At 39.8% G+C, this 23600-nt stretch overlaps 1 protein-coding gene across 1 annotated transcript in view; it reads left to right on the top strand.

Moving 5' to 3' along the window:
- Positions 1-23130, top strand: part of LOC121929574 (androgen dependent TFPI regulating protein) — a 26375-nt gene extending 3245 nt beyond the window's left edge. The window contains exons 2-6 of the mRNA XM_042465267.1: positions 507-641; positions 9631-9732; positions 16903-17018; positions 19819-19970; positions 21803-23130. Coding sequence (XP_042321201.1) covers positions 507-641; positions 9631-9732; positions 16903-17018; positions 19819-19970; positions 21803-21849 — 552 coding nt within the window. The 3' untranslated portion in view covers positions 21850-23130. The remainder of the gene's footprint in view (positions 1-506; positions 642-9630; positions 9733-16902; positions 17019-19818; positions 19971-21802) is intronic.
- The last annotated feature ends 470 nt before the right edge of the window (positions 23131-23600 follow it).

Below are 23600 nucleotides of genomic sequence, written 5' to 3'. Positions count from 1 at the left end.
TTTGGTAATAAATGTCTCTTTGCTCTTCGTTTTTGGTAATAAATGTCTCTTTGCTCTTCGTTTTTGGTAATAAATGTCTCCTTTCAGACATTTGGGCAATAAATGTCTTCTCTTGATGGGTTGGTTTTCTGGTTTTGACTTTACATTTTTTTTTCTTTCATTCTGACTATTCTTAGATGACAGATGACAGAAGAGAGGAATTTCTCTCCCTGTTTATGGGACTCCCAGTTTATGGGTCTTTCTACATCCAAGCTAAATAAAACAGCTTAATCTTATAAAACCTTATTTAAGTCCATTAAACAAGACAGTGTTAAAGTTTACCAACCAAACCAATGTATTAAAACATTTTGAGTAAATGAGATAAGATGTAGCCAGGGGCAATTTCCAAAGAACTGATTCATGGTTCACCCTAAAAATGACTCCCTTAAGAGCAAGGCTGGGAAGTTGTTGAGGTATCTACAATTAAAACCTGATGAAGATCTGCTCATTTGCTGTAATTAATTTAGGTTTTGCAGGCCATTTTCTATGGAGTCTCCATGCTTAGTGATGCGTTTGTACTAATGAAGAAACATCGAATTGCTAAGTCCGTGTTTCCCGTTAGAGACTTGCTTTTTGGTGGCCTGGCTTTTCCCCTGTCTATGGTAAGTTACAATGAAACATGATCATAATTGTTATAGCATTGGCGCTAGTATTGTTACATTTATTGTGAAAGGATTATTCTGAGCTAATGGTGGACAGCTATTAAGGGTTCACTCCAAACCCCAGGAATTTTTGAGGATCACACTCACTGCACTGGCCTCCTACCCTCCAAAATTCAGATTATTATTTTTTCTCTTTTTGGCCAAATGCCCCAAATAATAATAATAATAATAATAATAATAATAATAATACTGTTTATTTATAGCCTGCTTTTCCAAAGAGATCAAAGCAGGTTACAACAAAGGTACTACACAATGTACAAATTTACAAACAGCACCCACATAAAAAATCGATGACGATACATCAGAGTATTAAAAACAAGATAAAAATTATAAGGTTAAAAACCACAACAATAACTAGCTTAAAATGCTAGTGTAACGGGGAGAGAGCAGAAATCACAGCGTCTGGGGGGAAAGCCTGTTGGAAGAGGAAGGTCTTCAGCTTCTTCCTGAACAGGTCAAGGGAGGTAACCGAGCGGAGCTCGCCGGGAAGAGAGCGGGGCCGAGTTGGAAAACGCCCTCTGTGCAGTCATGGTGTATCAGGAACCCTCAACAATTGCTTCCCGGCCGATCGGAGAGTGCGGGGCGGATTATATGGGGAGAGGCGGTCCTCCATGTACCCTGGGCCCAAGCCATTTAGGGCTTTATAGGTAATAACCAACACCTTGTATTGGGCTCGGAAGTGAATGGGCAGCCAATGAAGATCTTGCAAAATAGGTGTTATGTGGCTAGTCTTGTTTCAAGATATTTAAGAAGCCTTGGAAAATAACACAAAACAAACCAGCAAGTCACTTCTAGGTCATATCCTATATAAGAAAATACCTCACCTAGGTCTAAAATATACCACCATACCCAAAATATGGTGAAATTCTGCTCCCCTGCCACTAAAGGCTTTAGGGAACAAGGTTCCCCCCCCCAAATATTTTTATACTGAGGGACCACAGTGCTGGTGGGCATTTCCTACTAGGGACCCCAAATCTCAGGGGCCAAGATCTCCCAGACCTCCAGCCTCAGGGCAAGGGGAGGAATCTCAGGGCAAGAGCACTATGCTGATAAGATTTTTTTTTTAAACTGTGTGCTCCTGGCTCCTGTTGTTTCAGGCTATATTGGAATGAAAATAAAGCCCAAACAATCTTGTTATCTGTTCTCACCGGCGGCCCATTAACCTTTTACTTTTTTTTGGAACAGAACTCTCAGAATCTCCCAAGACTACAATCCTGGGTGATATAGCCCAAAACAGAGCTTTTCCATGCCCTCTTATGAGGGCTTCTTATGTCTCAATAGACTGTTATCTGCTAACTTCCAGAGAACCATTTCAAGGACCACTATGGCCAAGATGTTATGCCTGCACTCAGTTTCATATCATCTCACTATGTAGCAGCTGTCAAGCTCTGCTGCTGTTGCTTACCAATGGGGAAGTGGGGGAATAAGAAGCTAGTTCAGGCCTTAGGAAAACAGCTGGTTTCAGCTTGCACCAACAAAAGGAAGAGAAATGAGAGTGTACTCTGAAATGGAGTACATCTGCCTTTCCTTCCCTCATGAACTCAGAGAAACTAGATCCTCATAGTCTGAATCACCTCTCCTTCCCTCTGGTGAGAAGCAACAGCTTTTTCTCCCAGGGCTTGACAGCTGAAAGGTGTGGGAGGTTTTTGGATGGAGTACAAGGGCAAAAGAACAATTCTCAGCACCCGATTCAAAGAGAGACTTAGGTCCAAAACACACTGCCGAAATAATCCAGTTTGAGACCACTTTAACTGTCTTGGCTCAGTGCTAGGGAACCCTGGGAATGGTAATTTATTGTGGCACCACAGCTCTCTGACAGAGAAGGCTAAAAGTCTCACAAAACTAAAGTTCCCAGAACCTCTAGAATTGAGCCAGGGCAGTTAAAGTCTCAGACTGCATTAATTCTTCAGTGTGTTTTGGACTTTAGTGTGTATGGAAACCACACTTACATGTGTGTAAGTAAATAGCAGGCCTTAGTTATTAACCTACATCTCAACTATGTGTGAGCATGCACATATGTTCTTCTGCATGTTGTCATGTCTGTAAAGCAGGGCTGGCCGTACCATTAGGCAGTTAAGTGGAGCAACTTGGTGAGGTGGAAGATACTGGGAGTCAGCAGCAGGGTGTGTTAGAAAGAGGCTGTGTGCTAAGGAGCCTGCCCTACATCTCCCTGAGCTTGCCTGCTATCTTTCAGGTATGGAGGAGGCAGCTGCCCTATCATTAGTTGAATTAAAAATCAGCTATCAGTCCATTTTTTGGTTGTAGAGTAACAATTGATGCAACCTTGTTCTTCACCATAGACTGCCAAATGTCTTGGGCTGGTCCTGGACCCATAGGATCACAAACTGGAAAATACAAGCGTCTCCAGGGTGACACTGCACAGATTCTCCTTATATGCAATTGCAGCACAAAGTAAAGGGGCAGCTGCACATATCTATCAGTTTCTCATTGCATGTCCCAGTACTGGATGTATCCTAAAGATAGCCCAAGACATAACGTAATAACATAATTGGTGCTTCAGTGCTGCATGATTCCTACCCCTGCTTTGTCAAACCACTGCTTTGTCACTGAACCTATGCACCTGTTGAATACTGTTACTTTAAAAGTCCTGTGTGTCTGATAGCACGTTCTATCAGCATTAAATGATAACTTGCTTAAAAATGTGGAACTCACAAACAGATAAATCCTGGTAAAATGGAGAGAGTTTACTTTGAAAAACCCAGAAGGAACATTTAAGATGCTGCTCTTTCTACCACCACACCTGTGCTGACTCTGAAGGGTTAATTGCAGCGAAGGAGTTGTTTCTGTATATAAGCAGCACATACTATTTTTAGCCAAGAACATCCTCTCTCAACTGCAGTGTCCCTGGTCTGCTTTGATGTGGGCAGCTCTTTCTCGAAGAGAAAGGAAAGCCAAGAAATGCAGCCAATATTGCCCTAATGAAATTCAAACTGGGAAGCTGCTTTATATTGGATCAAGACGTTGGTTCATCTAGCCCATCATTCTTGATACTGACTGGCAGCAGCTCTCCAGGGTTTCAGACCTACCCAGAGACACTGGTTATTGAACCAGGGCAGAGCACATATTTTACCACTTGCTACAGTTTTCTGATCTACTGTCTCTGGTAAGGGGTACATCACATGGGAAGAAAAGACCATAGCTCCTTCTTTTTGCTCATGCTTACCATTTCTATCCTTTTGGCCTTAGCAATAGCAAGTACATTTCTATACCGCTTATCGGTGTACTTAAACACTCCCTAAGCGATTTACAATGTGTAAGCTAATTGCCCCCAACAAGCTGGGTACTCATTTTAGTCACCTCTGAAGGATGCAAGCCTGAGTCGAGCCTGAGCCTTTGGCTGGTATTGAACTAACAACCTTGTGGTTAGTATAGAATCTGCAGCATAGAATCATAGAATTGTAGAGTTGGAAGAGACAGTAAGGGCCATCCAGTGCAACCCCCTGCCGAACAGCCCTTACTGTCAGGAACTTCCTCCTAATGTTGAGGTGGAATCTCTTTTCCTGGAGATTACATCCATTGTTCTGGGACATGTTCTTTGGAGCAGCAGAAAACAAGCTTGCTCCCTCCTCAATATGACATCCCTTCAAATATTTAAACAGGGTGATCATATCACCTCTTAACCTTCTCTTCTCCAGCTCCCTAAGTCGCTCCTCATAGGACATGGTTTCCAGACCCTTCACCATTTTAGTCATCCTCCTTTGGACACGCTCCAGTTTCTCAATGTCCTTTTTGAATTGAGGTGCCCAGAACTGGACACAATATTCCAGGTGGGGCCTGACCAAAGCAGAATACAGTGGCACTATTACTTCTCTTGATCTAGATACTATACTTTTATTGTACAGACATTTAACCACTGTGCCACCACATGTTCTCTAGTTTGGGGGGTGAGCGGGAACATTGTTTGGTGGTACTTTTTTCTATTTTTGCCAGTTCCTGGCATTTCCTCCTTAAAATTTGGATGGACATAGTCTTTCAGATATTGTCATACTGCAATATTATCATCATGCACTATGCTAGGTAAGCCAGATGGGTGTTGCAGTCCAACAGTATATGGAGAACTACATGTTGCCCCTTGCAGAGTAAAGAGATCTCAAATAGCATGTCTGAAAAACTATCTCAGCTCAAAGCCTTGAAGATCCACCATGGGCCTGAGGAGACTCCCCTTTGCTAGGCAGTCAGTGGTCTGGCTCTTTAAGATGGAACAGCTAATATGCTCCATTCCACATGGCACACTTTGCCAAAGAAAAAGTATAGATATTTCCCAAAATCATAGAAATGAAAGCATTTGTTAGGAAAAATCATTATGCCACTGTTTATATGATTTTAAAATTATGATTTTAAAAATAATATGGCAGCCCTTGCATTCAAGCAGAGAATAGTGTAGATTATGTTGTAAATGAATTATATTTTAAAAATAGAAATGCTAGTTAATGTGACTATTGACATTTACCTAACCTGAACACCTTTAAATTAAGCTGCACTTTCATCAAGTCTGATTGTCAATACTGAGTTATCTAGGGATTGAGCCTTCTTAGAAGGCCATTGTGTATGTATATGAAGGCAAGGTTTGATTACGCAGCAGAGCAAAAATAATTTCTTTGCACGTTTAGCGGCATTTATATGAAAATGTAAGAATGGTCTCTCTGGATCAAGCTAAAATCCACATAGTCAGTCCAACAAAGTTCATATAGTACATTTTATTCACACAGACTCAGTCCACATAGTCAATCCAGCATGAGCAACTAACTAGGAACTGGTCTATTTTTAAAAAAATAATAATAATATGTATTTAACTAGCTGAAAACATCCTTATCTAATGGATTTATTTTCTGCCTCTTTTCCATAAATGGGACCCAAGAAAGATAATAAATAAAAGCAGAGTACAGTATAAACAGCAAACAAAACCAACTATTAAAAGAATTAATAGTCAAATGCAGAAATCCAATCTGAATAAAGCAAGGGTATTCCTGAGAATTCCTGGAATACAGGTTCATTCTGTCTGTATTCAGGATCAGGATCAGGTCACTCTTCTCTCCATCTTCAAAAAGGGGGTGGGGAGAGGATCAAGGCAAACACCAATGGTTGGTTTCATGTCAGCGGAATCAGGAAAAGTTCTAAAATAGAGCACTTTAATAAATCACAGGATGTGGGTGTAATGTAGCTTCATTTCAACAAGGTTCCTCATGATACTTTTGCTACTGTTAGATGGGTGCTTGATGGACCATAGCCAAAGTTTTCCCTTCTCTTCAACCTGGAGGGGAAAGAAAGACACATAGTATGCTGCAGTCAGTGTTGTTCAACATTTTATAAATGATTTGGATGAAATCAAAGTGGGAGGGATAGGTAATATATAAAAATATATAATCAGAATTCAGTCAGTCAGTTAAGCTTTATTAGTTAATGAACCATAAGGTAATATAATAATAATAATCAACCAAAATATCCCAATAATTATATATATCTTACACACCTACAAATACCTGTAAACAAAAGGGTGAGCATGTCATATTGAGAGGTAAGAACAACACAACCTTATCTATTACACTTTTTTCAGTCTCCTCTAGCAAATACTGTATATCAGATACCATTCTAAAAAAGAGATGCAACCAGTCTTAATCTGGGCCCTTTATATGATGTACAGTAAAAAGAGTACATGGGATAAAGATTCGACTAATCCACAAGGGCATATGTGATACTTGCACTCAGTTCAATGGAAACTCCCCTCTAATACAGCCAGTGGGATCACATTGAATCTGGCTTTGCTGAATACCATCCTGTATTTAGAAATTGTTAGATTTTTTAAAGGTAATTTGCATCCCCATTTGAGTTAAATCCCAAGATCAAACTAATGGGGGAGCAAGTGGTACATGCAACAGAATTAGTGTTGAGTGGCAATAATCAGAATTCAAGATCCCCTTAACATATTGGAGAAGTAGATTTTTAAAAAAAGGATTTTAAATAGGGATAAACTGGAAAAGTCAGATGTACTATTAAAGGATGGATGGCACCATCCTTTAACAGTACATCTGACGTTTCCACTTTATCCCTATTTAAAGGATCTAGGGGCCTTAGGAGACCACAGGCTAAGCAGTGTAGTGTGGTAACAGAAAAAAGCGAATACAGATTTAGGCTGGATCATTGAATGCATAATATTCATATAATAGGAAGTATCACTCTATTCTGTGTTGGTCAGATCAGACCTCACCAAGAGTACAATGTGAAATTCTGGGCATCATAAGACCCGTACAGACAGGCCAAAATAAAGCTGCTTCATGTCACTTAGGAGGTATGCTGTTTAAATGATGCATGCATCCTAAGAGGCTGGAAGTCATGCCAAAGCCATGCTCCTGTCCTAAGGACTGGAGGGTAGCTTTGGTGCAGCTTCTGGCCTCTTAGAACGCATGCATCATTTAAACAGCATACCTCCAAAGTGACACGAAGCAGCTTTATTTTGGCCTGTCTGTACGGGCCCAAAGTTTAAGAAGGATAAAGAAGGAATATGTCCAGAAGACGGCAATGAAGTGAATAAAAGGTCTGGAAATAAAGTCCTATAAGGAGTGGTTGAGAGAGTTGAGTATATTTAGCTTGGAGAAGGGAAAATTAAGAGGTGATATGATAGCTATCTTCAAATATCTGATAAGCTCACCTTTTTGTTCTTGCATTCAATTGTGATGAGCTCATGTATGTCAAACTGGTTGAAGCCCTTTGTGCTGAACATCAGATCAACCTGATAAAGGTTGATGACAACAAGAAGATAGGTGAGTGGGTAGGTCTCTGCAAGATCTGGGTAGGTCTCTGCAAGATCGACAGAGAAGGGAAACGCCACAAAGCTGTGGGCTGCAGTTGTGTGGTTGTGAAATACTATGGCAAAGAATTGGAGAAGAGAAAACTAAGAGGTGATATGATAGCTATCTTCAAATATCTGATAAGCTGCCATGTGGAAGATGGAGTGAGTTTATTTTCTGTTATTCCAGAGGACAGGACCAGAATCAAAGGATTCAGATTATAAAAAAGCAGAATATGGGGGTTAGTATGGAATTGACATAAGTCTAAATTTAACAAGTCCAATTCATTAAATAAGTTTGCTGTAGTTCAGACTGGCAATTAGATTTAGCCCTCTGAGGCTGCATCCATATTGCAGAAATAGTCCAGGCTGACACCACTTTAACTGCCATGACTCAGTGCTGTGGAATTCTGGGAATTGTAGTTTGTTATGGCATCAGAGCTTTCTGACAGAGAAGGCTAAGTGTGTCACAAAACTACACTTCCCAGAATTCCATAGCATTGAGCCATTGCAGTTAAAATGGTGTCAACCTGGATTATTTCTGCAGTGCGGGCACAGCCTGAGTAAACATTAGAAAGATTTTCCTGACAGTGAAATGGACTATCATGGAAGGTGGTTAACTTTCCATCTTCTGTGGTTGCTTTAGGGATGGACTACAGTGGGCCCTTGTTATCTGCTGGGGTTTGGTTCCAGGATCCCCTGTGGATAACAAAATCCATGGATGCTCAAATCCCATTAAATATAATGGCACAGCAAAATGGTCTCCCTTATATAAAATGGAAAATCAATGTTTGCTATTTGGAATTTATAATTTTTTGGAATATTTTCAAGCCGTGGATGCTTGAATCCATAGATAAAAAAATCAGTGGATAAGGAGTGCTGACTGTACTGCATTGGCAGAAGGCTGGACTAAATAACAAAGTTCCTAGGGTCAGCTAAGGTGCTAATTCTACAATTCTCTGATTCTGTGCACACACATTCCAACAGATTAGCCTTGAAGGAATGTAGACTTTGAGGGGAAATGTGCCATATCCCACCTCTATGTAATTGAGACATTCTGTGACTAAAGATTTCACTTAAATTCTGTGGCCCAAGCTTAGTCAGTTTTCATTAAATGGGGTTTAAATCTTAAAATTGGAGTTTTTGGACTATCACCCATAGAATATTCTAGATAGCAGGGCCAGAGGTCTTACTTTCTAGGGGACTTATGACCACAGAAAACAGTACTACTATGAACTGAAGAGGCAGCATGTGGGGTAGAGACCATTTTTTTCTCCTCCCCATGACTGTACCCACATGTCAGGTACATCAGAAGGTACATCATTTCTGCTCACCATTTTCAGCTGATCCACGCAGGATCTGGAGGAGAGTTAGGGAACTTGGATGGGTGGCTAAAGAATACCATCACATTTTGTTAGTGATTCTTTTTTTAATATTGTAGAATTATGCTGTTTCAGATGGAAAATCTCCCCAAAATTTCAGGAGGCATTGGGGGCCTGCTGGGTCCACAAAAATGGACCTTGTGGATGCAGAAACTTTCTTCACCTATGCCATAAAAACACATAGTCCAGTGCAGTTAAAGCTATCTGTTGGTTAACAGCATAGCTACATGTTTGCTACCTACATGGGTGTGAACATCTGCAAAAAGGTACGGTGTCCCTAACCTACGGTGCATCATTCAGGCTTCTAGGAACTAGTTTGTAAGCATCTACACAAGCAGGTTTTGCTTGTTTGATCCTTCTACTATGGAAAAATGGGTATGTGAATCATGTGTAGAGGACTTGTTTGCAAAGGCATGTTTGAAGGAAGGACACACTTCATGTTCTTCATGTTCTTGTCAAATACCAAGAGAATGCCATGCTGGCTGGGAGATTCTCAGAGCTCTCATCCAAAAAACTAATGTTTCCAAGCACTACTTTAAATCTATACTGTTATGTCATGCTCTGGAATCAATACATCCCATTGTTCCAAAAACCATTGTCCCAATGTGCTGAGATTTCCAGGATTTTGGCCATCCATTTTTGGGAAACAGTACTGGACTTTACCTTGTTATTGTGCCATTGTTCGATAAGCATACAGTATTTTTTAAAATAACTTATTTATGTTTAAAATGCTTTGTTTCAGTTTGTGTTTACAACCTTTTGGATATTATACTCCTATGATCGGGAGCTTGTTTACCCCAAGAGTCTTGACTTGGTCATTCCTGTATGGATGAATCATGCTATGGTGAGTAAAAAGAAAAAGACTGGAGGGGTGGGTGGGAACACTGAATGAAATAAAATCAATTTTTAATCAATATTCCCCTGTAAGCAGGTTTATACAAAAGAAAGCAGGCATGATTACCCAGACAATTATGCCTTTGTACGTTTTACTGATTTCCATTGATGAGTCAAATGCATTCTTAATCCTTCTTCTAGAAGCTGGTGAAATGAGTGAGAATTACTTTATTTGGCTCAATCACATCCAGGCTTTGCAAATTTTCATTCATTGTTTTCTTCCTGTCTCTTTAAGAACTGTGGCAAATGAGTGGATGTATGAATTGCTGAAATAAGCCTTAAAGCACAGAGGGAAATGTCAGTGAATCATAGCTTGCCAAGTTGAAGTCAATGGAAAGATGTGAAGTCATTAAATGGAGGGGTGGAGAGAAACTTTCTAGGTTACTGCAGTGCATAAAAAAGAATGAAATTGCTGTAAACAGAGTGTTATACAATGCAGTATGTCTGGGAATACAAATGAATGTTTGGCAGTGTTTAGAAAGGAATGAAAGATCCCCAAAGTTATGGAGCTGAAGCTCACCAACGGCACAGCTAATTTGCATAGTAACCTCAAATGAGGGCAAGCTTAACACGGGCTAATTGGTTCCTGTGTACTATGTTCCAACTTTATTATTATTATTATTATTAAACAATGCCTTAGCTTTAAATTAAAAAGAGAAGGATAGGTAAACAGTCTATTTGCTGGTCAAGGGCAAAATGTTGCTGGTAAAATAGAAGTAGTGGGTGTGTTGCTAAATTCATGATGCATCCTCTTGAGGGTAGGTGGGAGGAAAAGTTCAGTACAAGATTGAGTCATAGGAGCCAAAGGAAATGAAATAATTCTACCCAAGGCTCAGCCTTGGTTGTCTCCATCATCTCTGCTAAGTGCTCTGTTAGGTGACTGAATGTAACTCAGGGCAGTGCTACACAAAGATCAATATTCTCTGTCATGACAGCTCTGGTTCTGACTTTATGACTTTCAAAACAGGTTTTCATCAAAGTATTCACCACTCTGGATGTGATTACAAGAATTTTGGCACACTTAGAAAGATTTTTTTCACATTTTAGGATTTAAGAGTGAAGTTTTCACTTGCACTGGAGACATTGCTTTTTGTACACAAAAAATGTTTCTGTGGAAAAGCAGGAAGTAGAAGTATTATTATTATTATTAGCCCATCTCTCCCTACAGATCAAGGCGGGTTACAATAAAAGAAATAAAAATACATAGCACAATATAATAATCAATACATAACCCAAAAGAATAAACAATTCGACAATCCCCATCCCTCCACCACCAAAAAATAATAACAATCAAATACAAATTACATAGTTAAAATAATTAAATAATTATAAAACAGTTAAAAACGGGCAAATGGAGTAGGGCAGACGGGCTGTCATTTGATGGGAGGTCAGTCTGGGAAGGCCTGCTGGAAGAGATCCATCTTGACTGCCCTTTTAAAGGCATCCAAGGTGGTAATATGATGGATCTCATCTGGCAGGTCTTTCCACACTTTTGGAGAGGCCAATGAGAAGGTCTTCTGGGAAACTGCAGCCAACCTGGTCTTCCTAGCCTGCAGTAAATTCTTCCCACAGCACCTGAGTGTGCAGGATGGATTGTAGGGGAGGAGGCATTCCCGCAAGTAAGTGGGACCCAAACCATGTAAGGCTTTAAAGGTGATAACCAGCACCTTGTACTGTGCCCGGAAGCTAATTGGCAGCTAGTGGAGAGATTGTAATTTGGTCAAGTCTGGATTTACCAGTGACCAATCTGGCTGCCATATTTTGCACCAGTTAGTGCATTTATAGAAATTATAGCAACAACACAACAGCTCTTTGTAATAAGTCTCTTTCCTCTCTTGTTCCCAATTTTCTACTCCTAAAACCTGGAGGAGATTCCCTGTTTTCACTATCCAATGTCTATCTTCACTACCTGACTTCACTATCCAATGTAGCCTGCCTTGAATCCCATTTTGGGAGAAAGGTGGAATAGAAATCCAATAAATATACTGGATATATATAAATACATATCTCTCAGCCTTAGAGAATGACAATGGCAACCCCCCCCCAAAGAATCGTGCCAAGAAAACCCCATGATAGGTCACCTTAGGGTTGCCATAAGTAAAAAAAATGACTTGGAGAAACACAGTAACAACAAGATGCACCCTATGCATAAATATATATCAATGCAATTATTTATATTACATTTATAGATAGAAAGAGAGAGATCAATAGAGACAGATGTCATTTTAATATAATTCTTACAGAAATATAAAGATCTCAGCATACTGTAGAAGGCTGTGGCCAGATTATCAATGTGCCTGCTCAGTCTATTGTCCAGGTGACTGCCCCAGGTCTGCTTTCTTAAGACTTAGCCAAGAGTTTGGACTGCACAGCTCTTCAAACAGAAGACATTCAAATAAAGGACCTGGAATAATAGATGCAAGCTACAAGAAAAAAGATTCCATCTCAACATTAGGAGGAACTTCTTGACAGTAAGGGCTGTTCAACAGTGGAACACACTTCCTCAGAGTGTAGTGGAGTCTCCTTCCTTAGAGGTCTTTAAACAGATGCTGGATGGCCCTCTGTCAGGGATGCTTTGATTGAGAGTTCCTGCATGGCAGGGGGTTGGACTCTACGATCCTATGATTCTAGGACTTTCCTTTATAGGGTATGATATAAGGCTACTCTACCAATGCCATTCCCTCAGTTGATTCCAGAAGAGTCCTGGAGCTGCTGACTGAGGTTGAATTAGTATTCACATTGGTTTCCAGAGCAGAAACATCTCATTCTCTCCACCCCTAAAATATGTGGCGACTCTTCAGCACAGATAGATTCCCCCCAACCATTGCTAAGTTGAGGCATGTGGCTGGGACATTATTTCACACTACACAGATACAGCTCTGTGATCCCACTTTAACTGCCATGGCTACATCCTATTAAATCATGGGGCTTGTAGTTTTATGAAGCACTGGATTTCTCTGGCTGAGAATTCTATACACCCCTCCTTCAACTGAAAATCCCAGGGTTCCTTAGGCTTGAACCAAGGTATCATAGTTAAACTGAAGTCACAGTGCTATAATTATGTGTAATTATGAAAGGCTGCAGTTTGGCTGTCTTTGTACAGGGTAAGCCTACTCCTTCTCTGGATATCTAGGGCAAATCGATTTTTTGCTCAGGTATTTCCACCCTCTGATTTATGGCTGTGCTGGGAGGGAGGAATGGATCTGCACTAGGAACTCCCCCCTCCTCCTGGTTTTGTTCATTCCTGGTGTGAATAATTTGTAGAAGGTAGCATGAGATACCACCTTCTGTGACACTCCTAAAAGTATTTATATGCTGTTACAGTCAGCCCTCCATATCCACAGATTTTCTATCCATGGTAGAAAATCCACAGCTTGAAAATATTTTAAAATATATACATTACAAAAGCAAACTTTGATTTTGCCATTTAATATAAGGAACACCATTTCACTATGCCATTGTATTTAATGGGACTTGAACACCCACAGATTTTGGTATCCACAGGGATTTTTGGAACCAAAACCCAGTGCATACCAAGGGTACACTGTATAACTGGGGTAATACTCCAGCCAATAAGGTTGTAGCCAATCTCTGGAAAACCAGAAGAAAATAACCTGAGGATATATTTTCTGCTGCCTGATCTGGTTGAAACCTCATCCATTTGCCTATTAGACTGTTTATTTGACATTTTCTTGAACCAAAGTAGCTTGAGTTGCTTCTAGCTCCTGTGTTATCTAGCTTCTCCCTCACTAATAAAAATAAGCCTAGAATGCCCAGTTCTGATCACAACTATGGTTTCTTCTCTCTCAGATTGGTGTTATTTTTCCTAAGCAAACTGAAGTTCGAGAGCAGTGTAAGGTCTGCATGGGTAGCAGTCAAGAGAAACATGGGTTATGGGTTAGGTAGTTTCACATACAGTATATTATTGTGCTTTATATATACTGTATTGTGTTGTCATTTCAACAATCCTTTAAATAAATCAGCATCATTATTCTTATGCTGGAGGTGGAGGGAGGCCATGTTATGAGTTCATGGCTGAGGTTACCTGGGCCTTTTTAAGACACTCTCTCTGAGCTGCAAGTTGACTGTGGTTTTCTAATAAAGGCATGTGACTTATGAGACCAAGAATAGGATGTGCAAGTATTTATTTATCTTCCTTTGGTAATTTTGTTCATATTACCACCTCTGCACATAATGAATAGTTCAGAGTTCCCACAAGATGGTATGTCGTAACATTTTTCACTCTATTGGGTCAGCAAGCTGCTAATCCAGTTATTGTTAAAGAGGTAGTGAGAATCATGTGTCCCACTAGATGGTGTTGGACTTCAAATCCCAGCCTTCCTCTTCATTGGCTAATTGCAAGGAATACTGGAAATTTCAATGACATCAGGAGGGCTGCATGAGTTCCACCCTGTTGTAAAATACCAAAGACAGTCTTCAGCTTCATGGTTTTCAAATTGTGTTTCAAAGTGGTAGCTGATGGCTCTCATGTCAATGAGTTGGTGAACCCCCTACTGGATTTAATCCAGTGTATCCTGAAGCAGCCCCTTCCTGGAATCCTTTGCAGCATCTAGGTCAGGAGGGGCTGCCATATGGCCCTCCAGATCTTGTTGGACTGCAACTCCCAGTAGCCCTAACAAGCCTGAGAGATGATAGGAATTGTTGGAGGGTCATGAGATGTCCAGTCCTAATCTCAAAGATCCATAGTAGATAAGCAGAGATGCTGCCAGTACAAATTGATCAGTGAATAAAGTGTTTCCAGCAGATGGAAACATAGGTCTAATCAGCACTGCAGAAATAGTGTAGTTTGACATCACTTTAATGTCAAATGCTGCAGGATTCTGGGATTTGTAGTTTGTTGTGGCACCAGAGCTCTGACAGTGAAGACTAAATTTTGCTAAAAAAACCCCCTGCAAATACCAGAATCTCATAGCACTGAAGCATAGCACTTAAAGCTGTATCAAACTGCATGATATCTGCAGTGCAGATTAGACGATAGTCATGGAGAAACAACAAATTCCCCCAACTTGAGAAAATGGCAGGCCTTCTTTTCAGTGTTTAACTGTGTGCAAACTGAAACCGCTAGTATTGTACTATACCACCACAGTGACAGTAGCAGACTAACACCCTTTTCCAAGAAAGCAAAACTTTTAATTAAACTGTACAAGGAAATAAATCAAAACAAAGTAATAGAAGAATCATAGTAAGACAAAGCTTCCAGATCGCTCTGAATAAAATTCTTAATGCATTCTACCCATTAACAGCTAGATCACTGCATGCAGTGCTGTTCAGATCAGTAGTTTTGGTTTGGGCTTTCCCCCTTTTTTCCTTTTTTGGTGGGGGTTGAAATGTTTCTTTTCCCTCTCTGTGATAATTATCTTCCTTTGTCAGGTTTACTTGTTACAAATGAAACTGAAAAGAAAACTGTTAATGGAAAACACAAGAATGAGTCACTATTTCCAGCCATTTCTTTTTGCCAACCTTCAGAGACTGGTGTCAATCCAGGCCTAATTACTACCATTTGTTTTTTAAACAGGGTTTTTTTAAACAAGAAAGATTTGCACAAAGAACAAAGCTTGCATTTATTTGAATGAATGCTAGATTAAACAATACATTATAGTGGAAATGAAGTTTAAATGCCCTTAATAGCTCCTGGTGTGCAGGGTGACAAGAAGCATATTAAAAATTGCTCGGTGTGAGGACCACTTTTCCAAGAAGAAAATAAAATACATATGAAGTGTTTTCAAATTGTTTGGAGTTGTGGTATATGGTCCATTACTAATGCCCACACAACAGTCAGTTTTCTGTCATCAAGCAAAAAAAGAAAAAGAAAAAGAAATTAATTTGGAGCACTAATTGAAAGTCATTGGCAAATAGAAAACTTTGTAATAACTGGCCAGTCACGCATTGTATTGTGACATTAGCTGCATTTGCACTGCAGAAATAATGCAGTTTGACACTGCTTTAACTGCCATGGCTTAATGCTATGGAATTCTGGGATTTGTAGTTTTACTTCCTCTATCAGAGAAGGGTGCCACAACAAACTACAAGTCCTGTGATTCCATTGCATTGAGACATGGCAGTTAAAATGGTATCAATCTGCATTATTTCTGCAGTGTGGGTGCAGCCCAGTTGTCAATCATAGCTTTGTGGTTCTAGGACCTATGACCATAAGATCTTTTAATCAGTTTGATGATTCCCTTCCAGATTCCCTTGGATCTTGTACATACAGTCCAGGCTTGTGTGTATGTGTCTTCCACTGTAGAAATAATGCAGCTTGATACCCTTTTAAGTTCTGTAGCTCTATCCTATGAAATCCAGGAAGTTGTAATTTCACAAGTCCTTAGCCTTCTCTGCTGTAGCCCTGGTGCCATACAAAGCTACAAATCCCAGGCCATGAATTTTGTAGGGTTTCCTTAGGTAAGGAATACTCAGAGGTGATTTGCCATTGCCTTCCTCTAGAAGAAATTAATTGCAAGTTATAAGGTTATCTGCAATGTGTTCCTTTTCTTGATGACAAGGATACAATGAACTCACATTGCATAAATAAGATCATAAATAGAAATGATGTAAGTAGTACTATTTTCTAGTTACTTACAAAGCTATTTTTAAAGCACCTTTAGGGCATTCTTGGAGAAATTTCAGAAAGTTTTCAAGATTGCCATTCTCTTATTGATGCTATTTTCCCCTTCAAAATATAAATAAAGAAAGATAATGAGCAATGATATTGCAACAACTAACAAGTGACTTTTAAAAACTGTAACAGATAATGGGAACATATTACTTTTTTTAAGCAACCTTTCAAACTATGGATATACTGTATGCAACAATGTGCAGAAGTTCTAAAAGCAATATAATTTCTGTATCAAAGTGAATGTAAAAATCTAAATGGCGAGCTGTGGAAATATAATGCTATTATGAAATGATGCATCCCCTAATATCCCGTACATATCCACATATAAACTTGTTTCTTGACCTCCATTGTTTGTTCACTATAATCATAGCAAAATACACCCTCCTGTTCAGTAAGGGAATGCATGCATTTTTATAAGCATTGCTGGGTTATATAGAGTCACCATGAGTACAATTTTGTGTGACACAAACTGTGTTTTCTTCTCAGCACACTGCTATATTTCCCTTGGCTGTGTTGGACCTCTTCAGTACTCCTCGCCGTTATCCTTCCAAGGGTAAAGGGCTCAGCTTATTAGGAATTGCTGGTTTTTCCTATTTATGTTGGTAAGATTTTTTTTTAATGAATGAAGTCTCTTTCATATGATGTTTTGGCAAAAAGCCCAAGGGGGGATTCCTTCTCTCACCTAGTTATTACGTGCAGCCAGATGTCCTCACTTGAAAAGACTTTGCTTTCCCCAGCCTGGCTGAAAGAAGTCCTGACTGTTCAGCTACAGTGAACTCCTGATCTGACTTTAGAAAAGCTTTGGAACAATTGCATTATACAACCCATACATTAGGCTGTAAGAGAGGGTTTTTAGTCCAATCAAATCCTAAACTTAATGAGATTATGCATGCTGCTTATCAAAATTCCTTTCCCATGTACCAGTTTGCTTTGTTACTTAAGTTCTGTGCTTTGTGCTATCTACACATTTTGCTGTTGTGAGCTTAGGGCAGACTTGTGCTGAGATCCTCCTCAGTACATTCAACATATGCATAATCCTCACCTGCCACTGCTTGCAACCAGAGCTTGGAAAAGTTACTTTTGGTGACAACAACTCTCAGAATCCTCCAGCCAGCAATGGCCAGTGGGGATTTGAAGCAATGTTTCCAAGGATTGCCTGCAGTCCTGAAATGGGAGTGTGACCGATCCCTTTACCCAGGCTGGCCCTAACACTGGGATAGCAAAATATAGCATCATCCAAAATCCTCGAAACAGTGATATCTTTATTGGACCAACCAAAATGCACATTATACATGTTGTAAGTTTTCAAAGCTCCACTGGCTTCTTCAACAGGTAAAGGTGATAAAAATGATACAGGAGAAAGAAAGAAAAAAAACATATTTTGATGATGTTATTCATAGCCCTGCATTTGGTCAAGATGTTATGTTAAATAAGTTGTAAGATAAGCTTTTGTAGACTTGGTCTACTTCCTCAGATGCAGATGGGGGAATGGGGGAATAAGTCTGTGTGTTAGCTTTGTGTTCTTTATGGTAAGTGTGTGCACCCCTGAATTCAGGGTGAAAGAAGACAGTCTGAGTCAGAATTAACCAAACAACAAGAGAATTAATGTGGTTTTTTATCTGGAATCTGGAATGACCTGCCGGATGAGATCCGCCATCTAACATCTTTGGAGGCCTTGAAGAAGGCAATAAAAACGGATCTCTTCTGGCAGGCCTTCCCAAACTGATATCCTCAGAATTTTCACTCGCCATTTGTTTAGCTGTACCCACCAGACTTTGATCTTGATCTATTTTATTAACCATTTTATTGGGAATTGTTTCTAATGGTATTTTAGGGTGGGAGGGAGATTGGGGACTAGGATCTAATATGTCCTGTTATAGTTTTATCTATTGATAGTCATGTTTGATTTTATCGTTTTTGTTTGTTGTTTGTTGTTACCGCCTCCATCCAATACAGGGAGAGGAGGGATACAAATAATAATAATAATAATAATAATAATAATAATAATAATAATAATAATAATAATATCCTGTAGAATAGTAAATGCTTTAACAAGTGCTAGTACTTAATCCCAATGATAAATTGATATTCAACCTGAGTTATCCTAGACCTTCCCCTTCAGTCAGTTCAGGCAACCAGTACACATTCATTCCCAAAGTGATCAGATGTCATAACTGCAAAGGAGTACAAGGTGCTGGAAATTGTGGGACATTCAAGAAAAATGTAGGACATTAGAAAATAAAGGCTAAAAACATAAATAGAAAAATAAATTCATAATAATTGTGCCCCAAGCTTTAGAATTATTCATCCTATTCCCCTATTTGTAGCAAGGACAGGCTGAAAATATGTTCCCCTTCAAAACATATTTCTTGAAGGGGAACAGCAAGTGTGGTGTTCCTTAATGAGCTTCTTAGCCATGTTCAAAATGAAGGACATTTTGGAATTCCTTCTACACACAAGGTTGAAATGAAGGATATGTCTGGGAAAAGGAGGATGTCGGATCATCCTCATTGACTTATCCAACTATCTCACCCAACTCTCAACTGACAACTCTTTCTGAATCCCTTAGACACAGTCTAGTCTTCTCTGTATCATCAGCAAAACCTCTGTTAGGAATTTCTGGAATGTTTGGTCTCCAGGTGATTTCTTGGAAGCTCATTGATATCTGCTCTTGAACCGTGAACCACTTGTTCCCATTGTAACACTCAATATGTGAACTATAGGTAATTAAGAATTAGTGCCTGCATTTTCTTGCTTGATTTCAACTGGTGAGCTCTAATTATACCTAAGTCTGGACCCAGCCCCTATACAGCTCTATCTGCACTTTCCTTGATTGATTGATTGATTGACTGACTGAAAGCATTTATACTCTGCTCTTCAGCCAGAAAGTCTCCTGGAGTAGCTTACAGATCAATAAAAACAAGACAGTTTCTTGCCCTTGGACTTACAAAAAGACATGACACTGAGGCATGGGAGGTGGAGAGGAAGATGGGAAGAAGGGGAAAAAACCCAAGAAAATACAGGCACCAATTCTAATAGTAACAAGTTTTAGTTCCAGTGATTCCAGTAGGTTTGAGAAGAAATGTAGCTACCGTACAGAGTCATTTGATCATACTATTCACTGCCACTTTAATCATTCTATGGAATTCTGAGATTTTTAGTTTGGGGAATTACTTAGAATTCTCTGCTAGGGAGCTCTGGTTCTATAGTTCAGTGAGTGTAAAGGTGGCTAAATCTCTTACCAAACTAAAAATCCCAAGATCCTATAGGATGGTGACAAATTGCTATCAGGTCCCAGCATACATGCATTCCATGTCTAGTTTGACCCCAATGAATGTGTAGGTGTGTTTTAAACTTGATATGTGATATGTCCTTACTAAAATACATTCTCTTCTTTCCTAGGATGCTGTGGATTTACTCCATAACTGGGAAGTGGGTATACCCTGTCTTTGAGGCTCTAGGTCCACTTGGCATAGCAGGCTTTTCTTTTGGGAGTTTCGTTATCCTATTGCTTATGTATAACATAGGAGAATTTTTCTGCCGCATGATTTGGGGTGAGTGGTTACAAATAGATCCTCAAAAGTTAGTAGCCCACAAACATTTTTTATTATCCCACACATCCTTTTAATAAAAGATTAAAGAAACAAACAAAAGGAAGGAAGGAAGGAAAATAAAACTTTTTTAGCTTCTCTACCTTCTTGTTGCTTATGGGTGATCAACTGTTTGCATATCTGGTTTTGCCCATTTTTATTTACTGTTTTTTCAGATGTGTGCTGAATTTGTACATTCTCTTTTTATGCCAAAGTCATATTTTTTGTCAGTGCTCTAAATTTTGTTCAGGCACTGAGTTTAAAAAATAAGAAAGAAATGAACTCACAAGTATGGGAAGTAAACAACTCATTAGATGTAAATTGCTATACATACAACGGTGTCCCTGTGCTTGGTGTTACCCGGAGGAGGGGTGATGGTGGTGGTGGGCAGATTACCCTGCTGTCCTCCCTCCCTTCCCCCAATGCCTCGCTTGCCTGCCCCTTGGCCCACTGCCCACCACCCAGCAAAACCACTGTGTGTGTGTGTGTATACTGCTGCTTTGGATGGCCATTTGGGATCCTGTGTGACTACTTAGCGAAGCAGCCATACCAGACCCTGAATGAAAGGCACTGCTGTCCCAGCAGCAGCCACTGCTGGGGGGAGGGGGCAATGCTGTGGCTCCAGACAGCAGTTTGGGGTCTTTTGCTGGGCTAGCTAACAAGGGGTGCAACAACCTTTCTTACTCACCCAGCTGCCATGCCAGCCCCATCAGGTGTACACCTCCCCTCCAGGGTGTCACCTAGTATGGTTCTCACCCCTTACACTCCCTAGTGACACCACTGCATACATACAAGCACTTACGTGAAGACATAAATTTTGATTGTGAGACAGTGTGGTATAGTGATTTAAGCACTGGCCGAGGATTCTGGGAGACTAGGATTCAAATCCCTATTCAGACATGGAAGCCCACTGAGTCTCCTTCAGCAAGTCATCCCTTCTCAGCCTAGGAAGAGGGCAATGGCAAACTCCCTCTCAACAAATCTTACCAAGAAACCATGTGACAGGTTCATCTTAGGGGCAACATAAGTCAGAAATGACATGAAGGCCTCCTCCTCCACCACCACCACCACCACCACTGTCATTTTCAGGAGGGGATATTCATATCCATATTAGCAAATATTGGCCCTGCTGCTGCTATCTCTTCCTATATGTATGACAAAGATAAGCAGCAGAGACTTTAGGCTTCAAGGTAAAAATTCAGATCTACCCTAAAATCATAAAACTAAGGGGCATGTAGCAAGGCCAGAATTTTAAAAAAGACCACAATTTTACATACTACAGTTTGCTGAATCCTTTAGTCAACATGGGGAATTCTGAGCATTTCGATCCATAAAAGGTAATTTTTCTAATCAGGATCTCATAAAATACCCCACCTATAGCAGTGTGTTAGTGGTCAACAGCCTGCCTTTTATTTGAGAGGTTGCCTGCTATTACAGTTCATGTAGTAGCAGAACACACACACACACACACACACACACACACACACACACACACACAGAGAGTCAGAAATTAATTTTGTTGCAGAGTCATTCTGAGAAGAGGACAAATGGCTTTTCCCTCTCTCCTGCTGTCCGCAATCAAGTCCTATTCCACATCCTTTTTTTACGTTTGGTTTGGCAGGAGGGAACAACAGTCAGCACCATTCAGGTGGCCAAATTTTGTTAAGTACTGGCACTTGCCAACTCCTACACTTATTCACATCATTCTTCTGCTGCAGCATGCCGTCATGTTATGTTGTATTGTTCATTACTCATCTCTCCAATAACCAATTCTGTTCTTCCATGCCCTTGTACAGGTGACTCAATAGTAATACTTGACATTTACAAGAAGAAGAGCAAATGAAACATTGATGTGCCAGAGTCAGATCTAGAGGAATTATGAAACCAATGAAGACCAATTATGCAACCAGTGAAGAAGAGTAAGAAGATCTTCGTGTGTGAAATCTTTCCTTATCCCAGTTGGACATTTAGTGCCTTTCAAATTAATATAAAGATTATGCTCTCCACAAAGAAAATTAGCTTCAGCTGAGGGTTTGGGGGATCTCATTGGGCAGTACCCTGTCAGAATTCAGGAAGATTTCACTGGATTTCAAAAAGTTCAGGAGAGTTCCTCAAGTGCATCAAGCCACATGCCAAGCCTACAGAAATTACGCTAGTTCTCTAACATGTGCCAGTTAATAATCAGCACATACCAGGATACAGAATCTTAAATGGCTGTGGCAAACATTGTTCCATGCAACACCATCCATATCTATTTTGCCCTCAATGAAGCCACGATAGAGTCACAATAGTCATGAAGATCTTGGATATTCATGCATGTCTGACATGTTGCTATGGAAATTTAAATTCTCACAGTGCTATGGAAAGTTAGATGTCTGCTGCAGTCCTTCCAGTGAAGATTAGGTTCACCCCGATATCCCAAATGAACAATACCACAGTCTTAGGAATGGAGAGACGGGAGGGATCATTGCAGGCTGGAATGTTTTTGGCTCTCATGGATGACTACGCTGGTGTGCAAAAGGCGTTGAAGGTTTCTGGGGAGGTATGGCTTATAGGACCTGATCCAGATCACATCTGGAGTTGATTTACACTAGGGTTAAATACTCAAACCTACTCTAAATCAACCTGAAATACATTGTCTGTCTTTAAGAAATGAATCATTTATACTTGTCTATGGTGATTAACATGGGAGACAACTGAATGATGGCACTATTTTTCAGAATTAATTTAAAAAAGCTAAACAGTTATAAATTAAGTAACATACAGCATCCCATCTCTAACTCAGTGCCATGGTATAAATCTTCACTGCGTGGCTGCAGCAAAAATTCTCTTGAAATATTAATATGTATTTTTAAAAAAAAGACTTAATGAGATTCTGGCGTTATGTGGTTTCCTCTTTTGGATTTCACATATGCTAATTCTGACTCAAAATAATGCCATTATGGTGGCTTCATGAATGCACTGACAGATTATGTCATTTTACAGCCCATTTTAACATATTTCTGTCATATTTTATATTCATTTACTAACCTTACTTGCTAGTATGTGTCATTGTCCTCAGTGTCTCATTAAGCCTTAGAGCCCTGGAACATTTCTGAAAAGACAAATAAAGAAATGAACATGACCCAATATGTTCTTTCTTGGTCAGCATTCCCACAAAGCAAATGCAATGTCAGCATTTTAAATGCACACTTCCTTGGCTGACTGAGATTAGCGCAAATGAGCCTGTAGTTGTACCTGAGCTGGGATGCTGCCAAACAAAGCCTTTGCCCAGGAGATGTCCTGCCTCATCATTCACAGAACTGGATCAGAGCTTGAAAAATCATACATATTTCTGTAAAAATTACTACATTCTTGGAGCTTTGGTTCAAAATAGTAATGCTTCCAAACTCTAGTCCAGAGTTTACCTTCCATGTGTAACATATCTCACTACTCTTCTGACTTCTTTCTTATTACTAAACAATCTGTTAATGAGGAAAAGATGGAATAGCAGCACAATATCTCTGAAAAGGTTGTGTTACAAGCTGTCTGTCTGGAAGAACCTATAACTAGTAGCTGATCAGAAAGTGGGGTGTGTGGGGAGAAGTGGAAGAG

This window comes from Sceloporus undulatus, chromosome 4 (genome assembly GCF_019175285.1).
Source record: "Sceloporus undulatus isolate JIND9_A2432 ecotype Alabama chromosome 4, SceUnd_v1.1, whole genome shotgun sequence".
Lineage (NCBI taxonomy): Eukaryota > Metazoa > Chordata > Lepidosauria > Squamata > Phrynosomatidae > Sceloporus > Sceloporus undulatus.
This window is presented reverse-complemented; position numbering and strand designations above follow the sequence as displayed.